The sequence below is a fragment of the Hirundo rustica genome, chromosome 5 (genome assembly GCF_015227805.2).
Source record: "Hirundo rustica isolate bHirRus1 chromosome 5, bHirRus1.pri.v3, whole genome shotgun sequence".
NCBI lineage: Eukaryota > Metazoa > Chordata > Aves > Passeriformes > Hirundinidae > Hirundo > Hirundo rustica.
The window spans coordinates 27592972-27613549 of NC_053454.1; the positions used below are offsets into that span (position 1 = coordinate 27592972).

At 37.9% G+C, this 20578-nt stretch overlaps 2 protein-coding genes across 11 annotated transcripts in view; both read left to right on the forward strand.

The window, feature by feature from the left end:
* The window catches only part of CEP135 (centrosomal protein 135), a 32850-nt gene extending 20238 nt beyond the window's left edge, over positions 1-12612 (forward strand). For 2 of the 8 annotated variants that reach the window (XM_040065555.2, XM_040065553.2), the window contains exons 20-27: positions 222-390; positions 2338-2448; positions 4130-4315; positions 5197-5406; positions 6332-6534; positions 9876-9980; positions 10359-10505; positions 12083-12600. In XM_040065555.2, coding sequence (XP_039921489.1) covers positions 222-390; positions 2338-2448; positions 4130-4315; positions 5197-5406; positions 6332-6534; positions 9876-9980; positions 10359-10505; positions 12083-12104 — 1153 coding nt within the window. In that variant the 3' untranslated portion in view covers positions 12105-12600. Of the gene's footprint in view, positions 1-221; positions 391-2337; positions 2449-4129; positions 4316-5196; positions 5407-6331; positions 6535-8899; positions 9798-9875; positions 9981-10317; positions 10506-11358; positions 11600-12082 lie in introns of those variants that run through there. The other 6 variants (XR_005701090.1, XM_040065552.2, XM_040065557.1 and 3 more) reach the window with 6 other exon arrangements.
* Positions 12613-18979: 6367 nt separating this feature from the next.
* The window catches only part of CRACD (capping protein inhibiting regulator of actin dynamics), a 137299-nt gene continuing 135700 nt past the window's right edge, over positions 18980-20578 (forward strand). For all 3 annotated transcript variants that reach the window (XM_040064054.2, XM_058420544.1, XM_040064058.2), the window contains exon 1: positions 18980-19097. The gene's annotated coding sequence lies outside the window, so the exon portion shown is untranslated. The remainder of the gene's footprint in view (positions 19098-20578) is intronic.

Genomic DNA, 20578 nt, shown 5'->3' on the forward strand with positions numbered 1-20578 from the left:
TTGCTCTTTGTCTAATAAGATATGTCTTACCACATACATGTTCAAAACTGAAGATTAAATCCATCTTATTTTTGCATATTGACACTTTACATACTGAATTTACATTATATTTCGACTCAGTTTGTCGTCATTCAGAGAGCAAGAATTTTACCTGATTATTTTCAGCAGTATGTGGTATAGTACAAGAAGGGACAACTTTAACAGTGTTTTTTACTTGATAGCCAGATGCAGGACATGCTGAGCGACAGAGACCGTGAGATATCCAGCTTACATCACCAGCTTGATACATCCCAGGTAGAGCTTGCAGAAATGGGGAGAGTAAAGGAAATGGCTCTGAAAGAAAACAGACGACTGCAAGATGACCTGGCTACAATGGCCAGAGAAAACCAGGTATAAAGTCAGTATGTGATGCTGATGTGTTAAACCATTTATTGCTTGCTTGCATCAAAATTGCTACGTCCTCAGTTTTGATTGATGTGTTTAACAATTGGTATTTCTTGCACCTGGATATTGAAAATCACTGGGCAGAAATTGTAAAAGCAATATTTCTGATACTTAGGTGTAGTCATTGCAGTGAGAGAGAAATAGACAAGCTTTCAGTTTGGTAGCCCTTCCTCAGATTAAAAAAGAAATCAAAATAAAATAAATCTAGACTTTATTGTTTATAACATAATGAAATTGTTTTAATTGGTTATATCACTTGGAAATTGGTACTTAATTGGTAAAGATTTGGTTTTATTATCTGTGGAAATGATTATTGAGAGAAGAGAAAGAAACTCCAAAAGCAGACGTCAGATTATCAGGTGAAAGTGAGAGGGAGAGGAAGGGGATTGGTAGCGCATCTAAATTTGTTCTGGTGCTGTGATTCATTAATTTCATCCATCTAGGTTCCATGAAGCATTGGATTTACTGAGTGAGTTATGCCATATTTGAGATTAGCGGGTTTTGGAGATTAGGGTGTTGGAGGAATAATGGATTGGTTTTGTGCACCAGCTGGTTATTGCTGACCAAAATTCTCCCTGCTCCAAATGCATGACATGGATGTCCCTGTAGTATAGAATGTCTGTATGGACATACAGACATATATAGCAAAAATGTCCAGTGTTTTATAGGGTAAGTAATATCTTTTATTGGACTGAGCATTAGAAAATCTATGTTGAGGGTATGGGAGAGTTATGTTGGGAGCGAATCTGGAATTTTGTTGCAAGTCATTACATTCACTTTATATAGCAAATACAACTGTTGTAGCTCCTCATGAGATTCAAATGCCTTTTACACTTTTGATCCTGAGATACAAATGTTTGGTTGAATTCACTGTAAGTGCCAACACTAAAAGCAGTCAGGGCATTGTTAACTAAACCATGTATTTCAATTCACCTCAGTCAACCTGGCTGAGTCTGATGCCAGAAAATATAATATAGTAACATGAATTGTTACTATTCTACTACACTACTGAAGGATGTAAAACCTTAAACAGTTCCTGCAAAACCTATAGTGCAATATATAAATATGTGGATGTATTATTGAAATGAGACCTGCTCTTCACAGGGGTCTAATAAGATGAAATGTTGAATAATATGATAACACGATGATGAAAGCTTTCACAGTGTTTGGGAAGGCTACCAGGGAGACAAGCAGACTGGTTTTAGCATATGTTAAATAAGGCATATAGTAAAAAAGCTAATGAGTAGTAATACACCACAAAAAGAAGAAGGGGAAGAAATAAGGCAGTATCCTTTACTTTCCCCACATTTGATCACGGAGATAGAAAAAATACTTGCAGTTTTGGCTCTCTAGGCTAGAGGACTCAGAGATGGGAGCTGAACCTGAGAGGGACAGAACTAGCAGTTCAGATATCTCAAACAAATTCCATGGTGCATTTTTGATGTTTAAATATGATCTTAGTAGTGTATTCAGTTATTTTATCTTGCAATTCTGCTTTAAAATAAATGTTATTTTGTTATAAAGTTGGCTTTCTATTGATCTAAAACTTTCCTTTACTCAGGGATAGTGAATCTTAAGGCTTTAAAAATTCCAGCTCCCAAACATCAGTATGTCAAACTTTCCAAAGTTCAGTAGGATGTGCCATCAGGGAAGTTGCATGTTTTATGAACTGGTGGGATAGTCATTGTTTTTTGTGATTATTCTTGCCTGGAAATTCTTTGGTGTATCTAAGGTAACAGGGTATTTCTGAACCCTACAAATCCTAAAGAGCTTTGTAAGTAGAATAGAAAAAAATTGAGGGTATATGCAATTACTTTGATTTAATCTGGTAGAGTATTATAAAGTGATTAATTTATTGCAAAGCATAATTTTGCCTTTATGCAATCTCTTTAGGCTATCAGTATCGAACTTGAAGATGCAATACGTGAAAGAGAAGAAATGAAAACCAGGGTTCATAATTACATAACTGAAGTCTCCAGATTTGAGACCTTGATAGCTTCTAAGGTAAAAATATAATCTGTAGGCAGTCATTACTGCCTTCAGTAAAACAAAGTAAGAATTGCTGTTCTCCCTGTCTGTCCTATTTCCTTCTTTTATTTTTCCTACTTTTCTCAGCAGTGTTTAAAGCTGCTAGTGGGGGATTCATATAACATCTTGTTAGATCTGGAGCACTGATTAATTCTAGCACATCACAATTTCATTGATCGTGTTTCAGTTGGCCGTAATGCTGGAGAATGACAAACATGTCATGTTTGAATGTTGTTTTGCTTTTTGGGTTTTGACCAGGCAATCAGTAAAATAATGGATACTGTTTCAGTATTGTAGGCAGCAAGCAGCTTATACAATGATTTAAATTATTTTACTCTTTTGGGGAAAAAAAAAAAATCTGTTGTTCTGCATGAAAATGTAAAAATAGTACTGTTAAAATAGTGCTCTGGCTAAATGTCCTTTATCCTGATATTTGGATTCAAAAGTGTGATATACATGTGTTAAAACTTAAAATCATTTAAAGCAAATAAGATTTGTGTCAAGACTACATGAACTGGCAAATTTATTATGTGACTTTGAATTGGGAAGAATAAGTTTTGATCTGTCTTCAGCTTGCATGTCTAGATGAATGCATGTAAATTCAACCACCTTTTACAAGTAGAAACTGAAGCATGGAGAAAAAATTAAGGTCAGTAGTAGGTTAGCTTAGAACTATCAATCTAAAATATTTGAAGTTTATTTTTTAAGAATTTCACAATATATTATGTGTCCAAAGTACTTCAGCTGCAGACGTGGCTACATCTTTGGCAAATGATAATCCAGTTATTCAAGTTGGGTAGCAGGTAGCTACAGAATACACACCTGGCAACCAATTATGAATGCTTGATTTCAGGGATTTTTCTAGTATTATATCTGGATAATGCCTGTGGAGACAAGGATTTACTTTTCTGCACAGTGTTCACTTGCTAAATCACAAGTTTCTATTTCCTAATGCTCCACCTGATCCTGTCTGCACTTTCCAAGTTCTGCAGGATACACAGAAGGAATTTTAGAAAGAGTAGCCTTTCTCATTAGATAAATCTGATTTATACTACCAACCTGCCTATCCCACTGCACATTATGTGAGCAGGGAATGGGGGTAAATAAGAAAAATTTATCACTGCATTATAATACGCACTTGGCCAAACTAAAATTCACAAGCAACATTTGTTCTATCACTGCACAAATGTTAAGCACCAAAGCTTTCATTTTTGTACCTCTGTGAGAGATTGCTTAGGCATATATGCTCTAGTAGATCGCCTGTGTTTCAGGCACTGCTATAATACAAATATTTATAAGAGTACAGTAAGTAAAAGCTGAAAGTGGAATTTCTTGGACAGGGCAGTACACAGTTTACCTCAGTAACGTGACCCTTGACAATGCAGAGAGATCCAAAATAACTGCTCTCCTGGGAACCTTAAAACTCATTAATAACTTCTGAGTGTAAGAACTTCCATTTTAATAAAGCTGAATGCCATCACTGTATTTATTTGCTATTTGGACTTGGATGATGCCCTTACTAGTTGCCAGATTGTGGGATTAAGAGAATGAATGAAGTTCTACTTCCTGGGGCAAAAAAAAAGAAGATATATTGTAAGGAGTAGGCATGAAATAAAATGTATATTGACCATTGCAGAGTGATTTTCTGTTTGATTAGGAAAAAGAAAACGAAGAACTGTTGGAGAAGTTCCGGATGCTCCATACACAAGCCGAAGACTGGGAAATGAAGGCTCATCAAGCTGAAGGAGAAAGCAGCTCAATACGACTGGAACTCCTTTCAGTAGATACAGATAGGAGACACCTTCGAGAGAGAGTAGGATTTCTGGAAAAAGAGATTCAAGGGGTAATAACTTGTACAATGACATTCCATCCTGGGAAGTGGGATACATCCAAGGGCTTTTTAACAAAGGCAATGTAGGGTTTTTAATTCCTTAATGGAAAATAATTTCTATATGTGAATGTTTCAAATATGAACACTGGAGTTTTTGAAACAGTAACTGATTTTGTTTATATGTGCTTTCCTTCACCCTTGCTTGCCCAAAATTAGAATCGTGGCATATATTTTCATAATTTTAGATCTCTTGTTGGGTTATCTTTCTTACTATGACATTGTAAGAAACTTGTTTAGTTGCTTCAGAATATTTGCATATAGCTTTATGAGTACTTTGCAACTTAGTTCTTACATTTCTTTGAAGCTTTGAAGGAAGTATTTGAAGCATTGGTGGCTGGAGTCAAGGTAAAAATCTGGTAGGCATCCAAATTCAGAATCAGTATTCCATAATACTGAATTCTCGACCAATATCATGAAACATAATGAGGTTTATATTTTACAAGCAATAACTTCATAGAGATCAGAGAAATTCTAGACCATCATTGTGGTGGATTGGCTACATTTTGTCCCATACTTTTAATTAGCCAGAAAGAGTTAGAGACTATATTGTAAGCTGAGTTAAAGATAGGTTGTATGTTAGGGGTTTAAGCTTTTTAATTCTTGTTCACCCTTTCATAGTAGTTGTATAATTATTCAAGTTGGTGATTAAGAATTGCAAAGATGGTTTATTATTTGCCTCTTGTCTATGTTTTAGGGAGAGGGAAGGAATATTAAGTTAATTTTATAGGGAAAATTAACTTCGAATAAAGGATAAATTGTTAAAAAAAACAGGTTATTCAACAGGAAACTCTTAAATTTAACACTGAAATTGTATCCATATTTGTGTTGTTTAGCATATTGTTGCACATCAAGTATATGAATCTCAGATCTCCTCCATAACGAAAAATATGTCCAGATTAGAAGAGGACCTTAAACGTGAAAATCAGGATAAAGCTTCTGTGTTGGCAGACCTCACTTCTGTGAGAGAACTCTGTGTGAAACTTGAGGCTAGCAAAGAACTTGTAGCTCGACAGCTGACGTCCAAAAGCATGGATTATGAAAGGGTAAGCAGCAAAGGCAAATTTAATTTGCTATAATGAGGTAACTCCTTTTGCTTTTAATAGTTTTTGGAGAAAAGAATTACTTCTGAGAGCAAGGTAAGTTAATTTACATCACTAGTTTAGTTTTTTTATATAAATTATAAATTTTACAATATACAGATCTGTAGCTGTGGGTTTTGTAAACAAAGGGGGAGTTTCTTTGATTCATAACCACGACAAAAGGTTGCAGGTGTAGTTTTAGCTGTACCACAGACAGATTATATATATTTCTTTTTGGTTTTTAATTTACTCAAACTTTGTAAGAACCAAATAGTGCACTTCTTATTTAGATAGTAAAGACCTTATTCTAATAACTTCTTTTCAATTAAGAAATTTAGATATGGCTGGAATTCATTAAATATTTTGAAATAGTTTAAACAGTTCTAAATATTCATATTTTCTGAACCTTTTTCTTTACAGCTGATTTGGTCAGCCTTTCTAGGGCTGTAATATTCAACACCTTGAGAACAGTATAATTTGTTTATATTCACAGAACTGAAGAGAAAATAAGAATTCCATTTCAGCAAAAGCCAGGAGGCTAATTGTGAGCTCACCTAGTCAAATAGAATGAAGTATAGTAAATACTATTTTTATACTTGTGCAAAGTTCTACTGTTAAAAGCCAATTCGTGTTCCAGGTACTTACCTAAACATTTCCAGCACTCAGTAATGCAGCTCCCAGTAAAACATTTCATAGCTGTAGAGCTTGAATTGTTTTAAATTAAGTATTTTTTTAAATAATTGTAGGCTTTACATTATTTTGTGAGCTCAGTTTCCTGTTCTTTTTTGTGAAACTTCCAATCATTTCAGTTTTTATAACAGCTCTTCACAAAAGAAAATTCTCTGTTTGTAAATTAGTGTATCACTAACATATAAAATTTGTGCCTTAGGTTCTAGGAGAATTAGAAGATATAAAATCAGAAGTAGAGTTGCTGAAAAAGCAGCTATCCAGTGAGAGACTTACAGTTCAGAATCTTGAAACATTATTGGCTACTAGTAGAGACAAAGAATTTCAGAATCAATTAACGTCCCAAGAGAAAGATACCGAAATTCAATTACTGAAAGACAAGCTAACACTGGCTGAGAGCAAACTGTAAGTTTTAACAAATGTGTGTGTGTGTTATGTGGTTTGCAGAAGAACTGTTTCTGTGTGACAATACTTTTTCACAAAATCTGAGTGTTTGGTATGGCTGAGCAGATTTTTGCAGGACTGTCTTTTGGCCTTTCATGGCATCATTTACTTAAAGTTTCTTTACAGGTCTTTCCTGTCTTTACAGTGTCAATTAATCAGCACTTTGGTGGACATCAGTTTAGTGCAAGCAGTAAACTTAAACAGGAGTTCCAAAGGAAGCATCTTCTACATAAAATTTTAACATGTGTTTGCTGCTCACAAAAAAACCCCCAAGTATATTAAATTTGTGGTAAATGTGAATTGCTTATCTACTGAAGATGCCTGTTGTCCTTGCTTTGATTAAAGAATTGCTTACATAAAAATAGTGAGATCATTGGGCTTTAAAAAAAGCAAAAGTACTTTTGCTGCTGTTGATATTAACTGTTAAAGAAAAAGTTCTGTATCACTTATTATTCCTTTGAAATATGAACAGAACTAAACCTGACACATACACTAAATGTGGCCAGCAACTTCTGCTGTGCATCTGCCTAAAGAAGCAATAACTTTTAGCAACACTTGTATAACAAAGACTAATATGTTTGGAACAATGAAGTTAAGAGGGGAGGTATTTGTGTGTGAAATTCATGTAGAAGAGAATTGGGAGATTTAAAAATTTCTCTTCATGTTATGGAGCAGAGAATTTGACGTTTCTATGATGTGTCATCTTAGAAATATTTGGGTTGAAAAAGACCCTTAAGAATATCAAATCAAGCTGTTAACAAAACCTGCAAGTGTCGTGACATGATAATTCTCCTGAGGATACATCAACAGGGTATAGTGGTAGCTCTGCATTAAATAGCAAGAAGGGGGAGTAGCAGCTGAATGCAGATGGTGTTGAAGAGTAAAGTCAAAGCAGAATTTCATTTGTAGAGATACACCTGTTTAGTAAAAACTAACATATGCAAGTTAATGGAACAGGTAATACTCCTTATGAGATACAGAATATAGCCCACTTAAACTGTCTGGAACTTGGTGACACAGCACTTGCATACAGATGTGCAAGAAATATGCTTTTGGTTGATTTATGTAGAGGCTACAATTTGTGGCTTATGGTGGTCCACCTCAAGTACCAGTGATCTCAGTGAATGTGGAGACAATTACATTATTAATTACCTCTCTGCAGCTAACTGCTTCATGTTTTATTATCATTGATTTTTGTTTACTTGGGGGGAAAAATGTTAATTGCATACAACAAACATAAGCTAATAGAATGTCCTGATTATGAAGTTCAATGTGAAAGTTAGAAAAAACACAAACCAACAAAATCCCCCCAAAAAAAGGAAAAAGGAGATTTTAAATTGAATTTTTAAAATTAAATTGAATTCAGTTACTTTGTGTGCAAACATTATAAAACTGTTTATGTACGTAGTAACTTTTTCACTATTTTTCTTTTGCACACATTATAGGATTCATTTGTTTTTTGTAAATGTCAATACTTGCAGTGTTGATAGGATGGGATATTGCAGGAAGAAGGAATACGTTCTCTTGGAGGAAGAGTGGCCGTTCTGTTGAATTTTTTTCCACTCTTTGTCTCAAAGGTTCTGCATGTTACTAGGCAAGTGTTCAGGTGTGAGAACTAGTTGTATATACTTTATTTTCTACTATTTGGCTTGTGGTAGTTACAGTCTAAAGAGCAGGAACTTTAAATGCTCACAGCTGTGACTGAAGTATGTGGCAATTATATTTGTCTTGCAAAATTCAGAAATTAATTTGGCTTGGCAGACTTTCAGTTCTAACAGAAATCATGTGCTAATATTTTTGAACATTACTTAAAGTTTTGACTTTATAGTATCTGTCCTTCCACTTTATTTAGAAAATGTCAGTGTTAGCAATATCTGACTTAAAAAGGATTCTCAGAATTAAGTTTAACTTGTGAAGTTCTCCAGTGCTGTAATTATGAGTTGTAGAAAGACTAAGTGGTTGTGTTACTTTGGGTACTACATGGATGATTCAATAAATGAGATCTTGGTGTTCTAGAGTGATTAAAGAATTAAATAAACAGAGAATATGGAATAGCTAAACTACTTATTGAGAGCTGTGTGTATCTACTGTGAAAGAGACAGATGTCCTCTGAAAATTGTGTATCATCATGTAAACTTATATGATGATTAGTGTGCATAAAGGGCTTCAAAATATTTCTAAACTTTGGAGTGATTTGCTTAATGTTCTTAATTTTGTTTAAATGTCATTGACGTGGAATGACCTCAGAACTCACAAACTGTTTGCTTTCTTTCCTTATTTTACAATAATGATATTGGGCCCTGAATTCTTACCTCCATCCTGAAAGCATATGCCTGTCTTTGAAGGACTTATAAAATATCAAGATTTGTCTTGTCTTCTGCATCTGTTCACAACATCCTGGATCAAGATACCATTCTAGGAATTTTACTGATGAATAGGGAACATGGGAAAATATTCTGCGGTTCTATTTGCAACAAATCTCTTGAGTAGTTTTCGTCTTCCTGGAGTCAAAGACCAGCGGGGGCCAGACAAGAAGTCTGTGACTGAGCTGGGAGTGGAACTCATTTTTCAGAATTCCAATCCAGTACTTTAGCAGTAAACTAGTACAACTTTGCTTCTCCAGAACTGACTTTCAAGCACTCCACGTCACAGTGGCTTTGAAGACTGCATGGAATGACACAGCTGTCTAGATTTGTGTTTAGACAACTTATTTTATATGCAATGATTTCTTTTTCTTCCTTTATAATGTAATTGATGGTATTTTGCAACCAAGCATTCAACAGGCCGAGCTGATGATTTACTATGAAGTATATAAATCATGTTTCTTAAGATTTTCAAGGCTCCTTTTAGTTTTGATTCTTGCAATGGAAACAGTTGGGCCCAAATACCAAGGGTGTAGTTAATAAACTTTCAGACTCTGGGCTTTGCTGGTCTGGTATTTGCTTTAATACAATTTTTACTTAGATTTGATTCAGTTGTATTCATGGCTAGCCAGATATTTCCAGCCTACTTGACAAATTTTTTACTGAAGCCATATCTGTTAAGTTTGTAATTTTTTGTGGATATTTACTGCTTTTTTTTACATAAAGACCATCTCAAATTGCAACAGAGGACAGTAAAGCAATAAACAAATATTTTAATCGCTTTGTCTTTTTTTAACAAGCACGTTTGTGTTTACCTTTGTCTGAAAAAGAGCATGATGTAGTCAGGATGTAGTGAGAGGCTTGCCAGCTTCTTGCTTCATTCTCACCTTAGGTTCTTCCAGAAACATTCTGTTGCATTCATATAATGATTTTTTTTAGAAGCAGCCATAATAGAGAGGTTTCCATGCTTCGAAGTAAAGTTGCTCAGATGCAGACTGACTGTGATGTTTTAAAAAGGAAACTGACAACTGAGCGATTCGAACGGTAAGATGCTGATTTTTCAGTGAGTTGACTCGTTCTCCTTATTTCTTTTTCTTACTTTTAAAACTGTTGGTTTTTTCAATAGTGAGGAACTTTTATGGAAAACTCTCTTCCTCTTGTTGTGCAAAATCTAATGTTTTCATCTTGAAAACTGCTTAATTAAAAAATATAAAAATCGTATGCAGTTTCTGAATTTCTTCCTAAGTTTTGTGAGTTTACTACTGCCTCTCAAAATAAAAAAAAAAATCCCTTCTCATGAAAATAGAAATAGAATGGAGTGACTTTACAGGTAAGTGAGACTTTTTGCCAAGTTCTGTTTTCTTCCTTTAACGTCGTGCAGTACCGAAGTGTTCTGTGACTGAGGTTGCTGTCTGTTGGCAGAGAGCGAGCGATTCAGGAGATGCGTCGCCACGGCCTCTCCACATCCTCTCTCCGGGCTTCGCCTCCCCTCAGCTCCACGCTGAGATCTCCCTCGCATTCTCCAGAGCGCAGCGCTGCCAGGACTACTGATCAAGCAGCAGCTGAAAAGTAAGTGAGTTGATTTTAGCAGACACTTTCCATTTAGGAGTTAGTTTTCTAAATAATACCTTTGCGATTATATGAAATTGTTACACACTTCAGATGTTTCTAAGTTCTGCTTTTGCTGACTCTCCTACTATAAAATATTGATTGCAACCAATAAATGCAAAGGGCTCTCCAAAGGCCACGTAATATAATGGGTTCTCATTCCTCTTTTTCTTAATGGTCTTGCACACCTGACAGCTTTCAAATATGCATTGCCTGCGTATTACTACCGATAATTATATCCAAATATACTTTACCAGTTTATTATTGCTCGTAGTTATCTCCAAACAACGAATGGTTCATATTGAGGGGAATGCCATGGAATTCTGCCAAGTACAGAAGAGTACAGAGAACTCCACAGAAGGGTTCAACTAAAATGCATTTGAACCCTACACATTAGATGAAACTATCTGCAAAACATCTGCATAAAAATAATTAATATATTTTTCATTGTTAATGCTTGAATCTATGAATGTCTCGGATCGTGATCACTATAGTCCATAATGAAGAAATCAAAATCGGCCTTTTACCTGTTCTTTTTCACTGTCATTTTTGTTCTTTTAGAGATCATTGTTGTTTTAGATTTTTTCAGTTATGTGTTACAGGCCTAATTATCGACTGTATATCCCACCTGTCCTATATTGAATAATAAATTGTAGTGAAAAGAGGAAGGACAGGGAGAGATAAAGAGTGGTTGTTGTAGGAAATAACGTGTGCTATGACAGCTCATGAATCTAACTAACAGATTTTAAAGTTTCTTTTTGTTGGTAAATACATATGGCTTGTTCTAAGCTTACTTTTGTTGACAAAAACACAGGTTTCTTGAGAACTGAGCTCAGCCTGGCATGAACCCACATTGTCAGCAATTTCTCTTCTGCGAATTTTTGGGCAAAGCAAAAAGTGGAAACTGTAGCAAATGAGATACTGACAGTGGGGATGAAACTGCAGATATGCCTTTTGCCTTACTGGTGAGCCCCTAGGCATACCCTGTTACATTGCAAAACAACATTTTGACTAAGATGATGACAGATACATATTTCTGAGAATGAGTATCATCAGTAGAGAATTGTCTTTAGTCTTCCTCGCTTTACAGTGAGTCCTGAGAGCAATAAAAGTTTCTATGCTTGGAGGATACCATGTAGTGCACTATTTTTTTGCCTTTTAAACATATCAATTACTGTAGAGTGATCTCAGCAGTACTGTTACCATCTTTTCATCCTTCTTGTTTATTCCTCCTTGGGAGCTTACCAGAGTAAAGTGTGCTCTGTAATTACTGTTCTGTAGTGTTACAGGTGTCTCTCTCAAAACCTGATTTAATCTTCTCAAGGAATTTTCTCTTCTTCCTCGTCTCGCTTTTACTTTTGTAAATCATTTTAGCAATAGTTCAGTGGCATAGGGTTTTAAGTAATGTGCTAATAGTTGATATTCGGGAATAACAGAAGAGCATCTGAGGAGGCTAAAGCTAATTTCTGCTTTTTATCCTAATATTAATTAGTAAAATATTAGTTACCTTTATTTTGACATCTTTTCTTTCTCCACAGAAATGTGACCTTCAAGGAATAACCGGTACTTGAGTAACTGAAGGATTACCTTGTTACAAGGACTTTTTTTTTATAAATTATGAATACTGTCTTGTATTTTACCTCTGTTTTCTTCAAATCAGTGATGACCTTTAAACCTCTGAGGACAGGTGAAGTAATCAACTTTGCAAAATTCTGCTTTCCTGACTGGCAGGAGTGACTGACTTTTTGCTGGCTGTTTGACAGGTTTTATCTCAAGCCTGGCTAAGTTTTGTTACTGTTTTGGAAACATAGTAATTATAAGAAGGAAATTGACTTGATTTGACAATCTCTCATTTTCATTTTACTATTTTATTTGTTTTCTTATATGATTGCAGAAGTTTATTCATCCTATTGTGAACTAATGTAGAATAACATCCCCAACTGTGTTAAAAATGCTGAGCCAGTGTGTGTTTTCTAGTCATGATGATTTCTTATGTTTGTGCTTCTAACAAGTTTTTTCTGTTTTCAGGTTATTCTTTTTGGTATTTAAAAGTATTGGTTATCTATTTTGTGAATGCATTTTGTTTACTGTACCTTTTCTTAATAAAATATATATATCAGTTACTGTTTCTGTCAGTCTCCTTTTGTTTAACCTTTGTGTGAAATTGCATTTTAAGTATCCCTATATTTAATAAAAAGTAAAGAGAAAAAAATTTAAAGACATATTGAAATACTTTAAATATTAAAAAATACTCAAAATATTTAATATTCAAACTTATGAGTCATATTCAGAGATGTTTTTCAAAATTTGGTTTTAAATCCTCAGAGCACACCTGGAATCATTCACACAGTTTAAGTCAATCTGTTGGAGAGGTGACACAGGACTTTATGTTGTGACATGCATATTAGGTAAATGAAGTGAGAACTAATCTTGAAAATATCTGCTGTGTTTAGCAGAGGAGCATTTCAAACTTAGACTTTGAAGTAAGATGCAGTTAGGAACATACAGTTTTCTAGTAATTACATGCCAGCAGGGTGACAGGATGTGTATTCATAAGAATTATACAGAGCACCAGAAATGGGAGGATGCATTGCTGCATATCCTTGCACTGGCCAAAAGGTCTTGTTCTGTTTCCCTAATATCCAGTAAAAAACTGATTACCAGCTAACGTGGCAAGCATCTCTAAGGTGCAAACTTATTAAATAACATGGGAAAAAAAATATTTTTTGCTCTGAGATTTTATCTAGTTTGCAACAAGATTGTTCCACTTAAAAATTATGAAGAATATCATGTTGACTGGAAATATTGTATCCTATATTATATATTAAATTTTACTGATTAAAACCAGCTTAGAACACCAATTCAAAAGTACTTGAAGATACTTGTATCACTTTAGGTTTCTCAGCCATGTAGGGAACTGTGTATTCGTGGTGGGTGCATCTTACACGTTTTATTTTCTAGGTCTTTCATTTGCCAGTTACAGGAATGAGGAGGTTGTTGTTGCTAACTGTTACTTACCTATTAATACTGTTTGTAATTAAGTCAGTAGTTTCCACTGATGCTAATTGATGTTAATTATAAAGATTGATTTAGTAAGAAGGAAAAAACTTAGGTCCTGCTCTTCAGTGCCATCTTCAGTGGTGACTTTTAAACATCCTATTTTGTAAATGAACTGGAATAAGCTTTTAAGCTGGATTTTTTTTTTTTTTTAAAACCTAGTCTTCCACTTTATTGAAAACAGTGTATTTCATCTTACTGAAAAATGCATATTTTGGCATTACAATTAAAGCCATAACACTTCAATTAATGGTAATTTCTACATGGATAGATCAATTACAAAGAATTAGAACCTCATTGAACACAGGTGTTGCAATAAAATTGGTATCATTTCGGTGACCAGTGACCAATCCCAATGCAGATTTCTAGTATTAAAACAGTACTAATATTCAGACTGTAGTAAAGCTATCAATTTGCCTTCTTGTTACCATCATTTTAGATACATTTTTATAATCAACTAGAGTAAAACGAAAGTATTTTTTAAGCAACTTTGCTTTTAAGTCAAGTATTTCAATTAATGAAGTAGAAAAGAAGCACAAATTTGTGGAAGATTGAAATCCATGGACTACTGCATAAGCTATGTACAAAACGAGGGCAAGATGTTAATGTGGCTCACCTGGACTCTGCTCCAAGAGGCTTCCATGCTCTTCTCGCCTTCTGGAAGATCAAAAGCACCCTTGGCTCTTGTGTGTAGTCCTCAGCTGCGGGGAGTTGCAGGGGGAGTGTGGCAGACATGAAATCATGATAAACCTCCGTGTACTCAAGTTGTCTGTCTTATTGTCTGCAACTGGGGAGGGAGGGAAAATAGTTTTAGAGAAATAGTAAAGGAGAAGCAGTAATCATTGAGACTTTTTCTTCAAAACAATGAAAGTCTTAGCATCAGAAGCAGGGGAATTTAGAGATGCTAAAAGGACAGATGTTTTCAGTTCATTAAATCCTGAATTTCTCAATTAAATGTAATGTGGTTTTGAGAAATTCCCAGAATTAATTGTTTTGGGGGGTTGTGTGTCTTACATTATGTCCCTAAAATTTAGATAATTAACCTAAAGGCAAGTAAGTAATTCTAGGGTTCAGTTGGAAAGTCCAATTTGTTCTGGTTGTTTTTTTTTTTTTTTTTTTTTTTTTTTTTTTTTTTTTTTTTTTTGGTCACCCTCAATCTGGAAACACTGACATTCCTTTGTGATGTTAATAAAATAAAATAAAATAAAATAAAATAAAATAAAATAAAATAAAATAAAAAGAGATTCAGTCTTCCAGTTTAAAATATTTTATACAGGAATTGATGTATATATGGCAGCCTGACCTAGGCAAATGCTGTTACTCCATAATGAAACCTGCAGATTTGGGCGCATGGGGGTGTGTGCCAATTATTCCTTGGGAGAGAACTTTATACTTCTTTGCTAGCAGTGTAAGAAACCAGGGCTGTGTGGTTTTGGTACTTGCAACTTTATATATAAAGTTTTATTTTATCCTCTGACCCTTCATAGGCCACACAAAGATCGTAATAACTGCAGCAGTACTAATTCCTGGACCTAAAGCCTTACCATTCATCCTGCAGTGTCAATGATGTGGGGGAGAGAAAGCCTTGATGCTGTGCAAGCACTGATCAGCAATAGCTGAATGGTGTCGGTGGCTGCGGTGTTACCGCGGGGCTTTAGCCACAGAGGCAAAAAGAACCAGCCCATCCATCTCCTGTCGGGCTGCAGGGCTATCCCTGCCCCAGCACAGCAGCAGAGCTGGCACGGGGTGCTCCAGCAGATTCCCTGCACAGTTGCTCTTGTGTACCCTTGCCCAAGGTAACCAACTCTCCAGCACACAGTGTCTTCTATAAGGCTCCCAAGACAACATGGACATGGATGTTCTTGGAAAGTGTGGCAAAGAACCCAAAGGTGATTAAGGGATTGGAGCATCTCTCACTTGAGGACAGTCTGAGCAAGCTGGGGGTGTTGAGCCTTGAGAAGAGAAGGCTCAAGGGAGGGAACATTTCCATGTGTAACTGTGGGTGGGAGTAAAAGTAGGTGGGAGTAAAACGTCTGAGACAGTTTCCTCTTGATTGTATCCAGGGGAGGTACAAGACAATGAGCACAAATTGAAATGCAAGGAATTCAACTGAAACATAGTTTGAAGAATTTTTTTTCCCCATGAGAGTGATCAAACAGTGCAACAGGCGGCCCAGAGAAGTTGTGGAGTCTCCTCCACAGAGGTATTCAAAACCCACTTGAGAACAGTCCTGGACAGCGTGCTGTAGGTGACCCTATTTTGAGCAAGGATTTGTTGGTCTAGGCAGTCTTCAAAGTGGTCACAATCCTGGGGCTTTTCCTGTGGGAAACTTTCCTACAATTCCCCATGGTGTGATCAGATAAATGCTTATCCAGCTATGGTAAAATTGACCCTTATTATCTATATTATGATCTTTGACATTTTAAAAATTACAAGTATAAAAATAATTACCATTGTTTTTTTCTTGATATTAGTTATATCTGTGTTAGAGCTTGGGTGAGTCTTGGAATTTGTTATGGTGGTTGCCTCTCCCACCTGTGTGTGCTGCAAGCTCAACATCAACCAAACAGAGCTGCCCCACCAGTACTGGGAGTGGTGTGTCCTTTACCTTTTCAAGGTGATGGCGCAGGAATTAAAGTAGAATGGCACGATGGCAAATGGAGAAAAGGGGCGAAAATGAGATTATCATTACCTTCTTTCTCGGTTTAAATACTCCTGAGCAGGGATGGCTGTATTTTCGTGAATACAAACACAGAAATGAGTTTCAGCATGGTTACTCAGCTGTGAGTCAGTAAGGTCTGCAGGAGCAGATACTGCTCTTAGGGGAGATTTTCGCTGAGGTTCTAGTCCAAAGGAACACATTGACATCTGAACTTGTTTTTATTTGAAAAGACATGTGTGGGTTGCTGGACTATAGCTGTGTCTGCAGTCTATCTGTACCCATTTGCTTTGCATAAATACATAAAGATGTCGAATGGGAGGGAAGGCACTCCCGGCTTGCTGCTGGCTTTTACGTGGCGTCTTTGTGCCACCTAGTGGATCACGGCACATCCTGGAAAGGTTCGGGTTTCTCCACAGAAATTCCAGATTTTTAGGATTTTTATAAAAATATAGTAAACTCAAAGTAAAAGACTTTCTAATAAAGCTATGCATGCCTGAAACCCATTAATCACTTTGCTGCTGAGATCTGTCATTGCAGCGCTTTCAAGAAATTGTTGGTTTTTAAGGAAAAAAACCCAAACCAAACCAACAAACAAAAAACCAACATATTTTTACTTATTTTCTGCTCCAGGAAAGTGAAAAGTTTGACCTTTGCCGACAGAGATCTGAAATAATTGAGCAATTTTACCAATCTGAAGGAACTGGCAGGATTCACCTCTTTCCTGGTGGGTACTTTTGAAGTTTTCTATCTCTATCGCCCAATTCTACCTCTTAAAAGTGTGAAAGTGCTGCGGAGAGCAGTAAAGCCAAACACAGCAACACCACCCCTCCCCCTGCCCCAGCTCAATCTTTTGGAGGATTGCACAAAATTCAGCTCTGGTAATCAAGGTGCTTTGTATCTGCGTGTTTTGGATATAAACCCACACACACACACACACACACACACACAATACCTAATGTTAAATGTAGTGGTCAATATACTTAACAGCCACCTAAACAGACCTGGTGCATGAGCCTAAACCTATGAATTATCAGTGCCTGGTACACTGTGGTGGGACTGAACAGGGAAGAGACTGTGCCTCCCAGGGCTTGTACAGCTGGTCATCTCCAGAACACCGCAGGTGAAAAAGTGATCTCTAGCAATTAGTGGTAATTTCAGAGCCATACACTATTTTTTTACACAAATATCACTTTGACGCAAGATTTCACTCGCCAGCAGCTCACTTAGGAGTGGGAGGATGTCAGTTAATGCCCACCTAAACTTTTATTCTTCCTTTAAAACCTCTGGTATTGGGCACAGTCAGAGACAAAAAGAATGGTAAGATGGCTCTTTGGTCCAACCCAGCACAGGTCTTACAGACCCATTTCCTTTAAGAATATCAGAAGAACCACTTCTGATTGGGCCAAAAAATTATGGAGCAGACAAAATCTGAAGCTGCAAGGCCTTTTATTCCAGGGACCATCTGAACCTGGAGAGCTGGCTGACAAAACACGTCTTTGTCAGTGGTGGAGGTCCATGAACCATGTGATCAATTCTGGTTCCGAAAGTGGAAGAGTCAGAATGGGACTAAGCACAGCATATGCGTTTACCATGTTCTCCCTGGGAAACTCAGGAAACAGGTGTCCAGCACTGGTAAAATCTTGCAGCAGAGAGCTGATCTGGAAGAGTGGGGCCCCAGAAGAGCAGATACAAATAGCGGATTTAAGGCTGTGAGAAAGAAAAGAGGCTGATTTCTGTGCTTCGGTGTTGGGGGACAGTTGGTTTTGGTTTTGTTTTTTTTGCAGTTCCTCCTATTTTTCAGTAAATTAAGGGGATAAGTATTTGCCTAGTTAGAGCACGGGCTAGGCGCTGGGTTCAGACTTCGGTCTTGCTGCGAGAACAAACGGGGGTTCAGAGCGCGGTGCATCTGGAGCTGCGGACCTCTCCTCCTCGGGCAGCGGGACGGCGCTGGGTGGCGGCGGATGCGGATGAACCCAGCTTCACCCCTTCCTCGCCAGCGGCAGGGGACGCGGGCGCGGCGCGGCGCTGCGGGGCGCCCGTGAGCGGCGGCGGCGGCGCTGCCGTGGGGCGGCCGCGGCGGGGGCGGCATCCGACGGGCTGGGCGGCACCGCGCCCGCGGCACCCACCGGGCTTCCTTCTGGCAGCGGGGAGCGGCGGCGCAGGTAGGGCCCCGCGCCACACCCCTTCCCCCCGCGCAAGGGCCGCTGCGGCGCCGGTGGCGAGGGAGCCTCCCCGCTGACCGGAGCTCCGCAGCCTCCCGCGGGGCTCGGCATCCCGGCCCCGCCGCCCCGGGAGCGTTCCCCGCGCGGGGCCGCCCGCTCTTGTGCGGGGCCGTGCGGGGCTGTCCCCGCAGCCTTGTGCCGCCCGGTCTGCGCTACGCGTGCCCTTTGGCTCGGCAACGCCAGCGAGCAGCGCAGGGCGGGAGGCTGAGCCGGGAGGACGGCCAGAGAATCCCCAGTAAGTAATTCCCTGCCGCCGTTGGGCTGCCTTTGTTCGGTGGAAGGTGTAAGGAGGCGTGCGGGTGATTTTCAGAAGGTGTCACTTCACTGCTGCCGCGGGATTCAATGGCCGGGCTGGCTCTCTCCGATTCCTCCTGCTTCCCCTTTGTTAGCGCTCTCCCGGGGAGTCCTGTATTGTTTCAGCTTCGCTGAAAAAAGCAGGAGCTGTCAAAGAGATGACTTTGTTCTCTAGAGCAGCGTCGCTTTGTTCAAGCTCCCGTAAGCCATTTGTCACACGAGTGCCGCCGCGCTCCCGTCAGCAGCGGGCTGCGCTCCGCGCCGGGCGGGCGGCGGGGCCGCGTCCCTCTCATCCGCCTTTCCCAACAGCTGGAGCAGGTAAGCCGGAGCATTGTAATGCCATTGCACATGGGAAGTCCATCGCCTTTGGTTTCGCCATCTCCTCCCTTGGAACACGGCTGTTCCAGCGACAGAAATGTGTGTAACGCGCATCTTTTCTATATCACAGGGCGATTTTTATTGAATGACGGTTTGGGAGGGTTTAATTAATTTTGCTGTTCTTGCCGCTAGTCAGTTACAAATCTGTCTCTCCGTGGCTGTAGTATGTAAAAGGTTATTATGGCTCTGCCCTGTCAATTTTAAGTGTAAAAATGCCCAGTTAAAACACAGTTCAAGGGGTTTAATAGAGACCTGGAAACCACAACTGTCCATCGTGAAAATTTAATATGCCTGACAATAATGGCACTGAAAATGATCTGCTGTTGGGGGGATGGGACCACGGAGAAAGGGAAGAGTAATTTGCAGCCACCGGCCTAATAATAGATACTCTGTCGATTATAGATACATAGATAATATAATTTGTTACACTGCCAAACAGATTTTCTATACTTACCTTAAATGTATTGTTTGAAAAGAGCTCTTTTCTTAGACTCCAGCTTATTTAAAATAGCTGATAGCAGTAACATATTACAACAGATTAAAGATGATAAATTAGAGCCAGAAATTACTTTTATTTGGTATTTTGTAATGCATGCTCAGTAAACTCCCATCATTGAAATAAATCTAATTGCACCTTGCATAGACAATTAAGTCTTGTAACTATACCAAAACATTAATCAATGGGTGTAAACGTTATCATGAGTTTCCTTAATGAAGCCATTGATGCTGCAGTAGTTAGCAGTTCTGTGTATTATTTACTTTGGGTGGTTTGAATCCAGATGAGGAATTCATCAAATAGGCAAATTCAACCCTTCCCTGGTTGCTATCAGTTTTTCAGATTAGAGGTTGTGTTTGGGGTTGAATATTTCGTTGCAACAATTAACTTGAATTGAACACCATGAGGTGTATTGAAACTTTATATGAAAGTGATTTGTATATTTATTTGTGCTCCAGTTGGATAATTGCAAGAATTTCCTTGGAAATATTTATTGGTAAATATGGTACATAGCAAAGAGGTTGCTGCTGGTTGGTCTGTTATTCTCCAAGAAGTAAATTTTCCTTAGCACACCCTGTTCTAAAATTAAGGGCCATTTTCAAATACCCACTTAGGTAACCATGCATTTTAGAGAGAATTGCTTCACAATTATAAGCAAATATTATTTTTTTTATTTATATACTATATAACAGAATTTTTAGAAGTGCACTGCTAGCAAACACAGTTGTTCTGAAGTATGAATAGCTTGCTGAGTCCTGTGCTAGGATGTTGATTTTTTTTTTCTTTTTTTTTCCCCCCAAAATTTGTTCCTTATAGGTCTTATATTGGTCTGTTATTTTCTGAGATTACACAGGTAGTAGCATTTATGAAATGGTAAAGCATTCGGGAAAAGCTTTTAATTTTTTTGAAACGTACCATTCCTTAA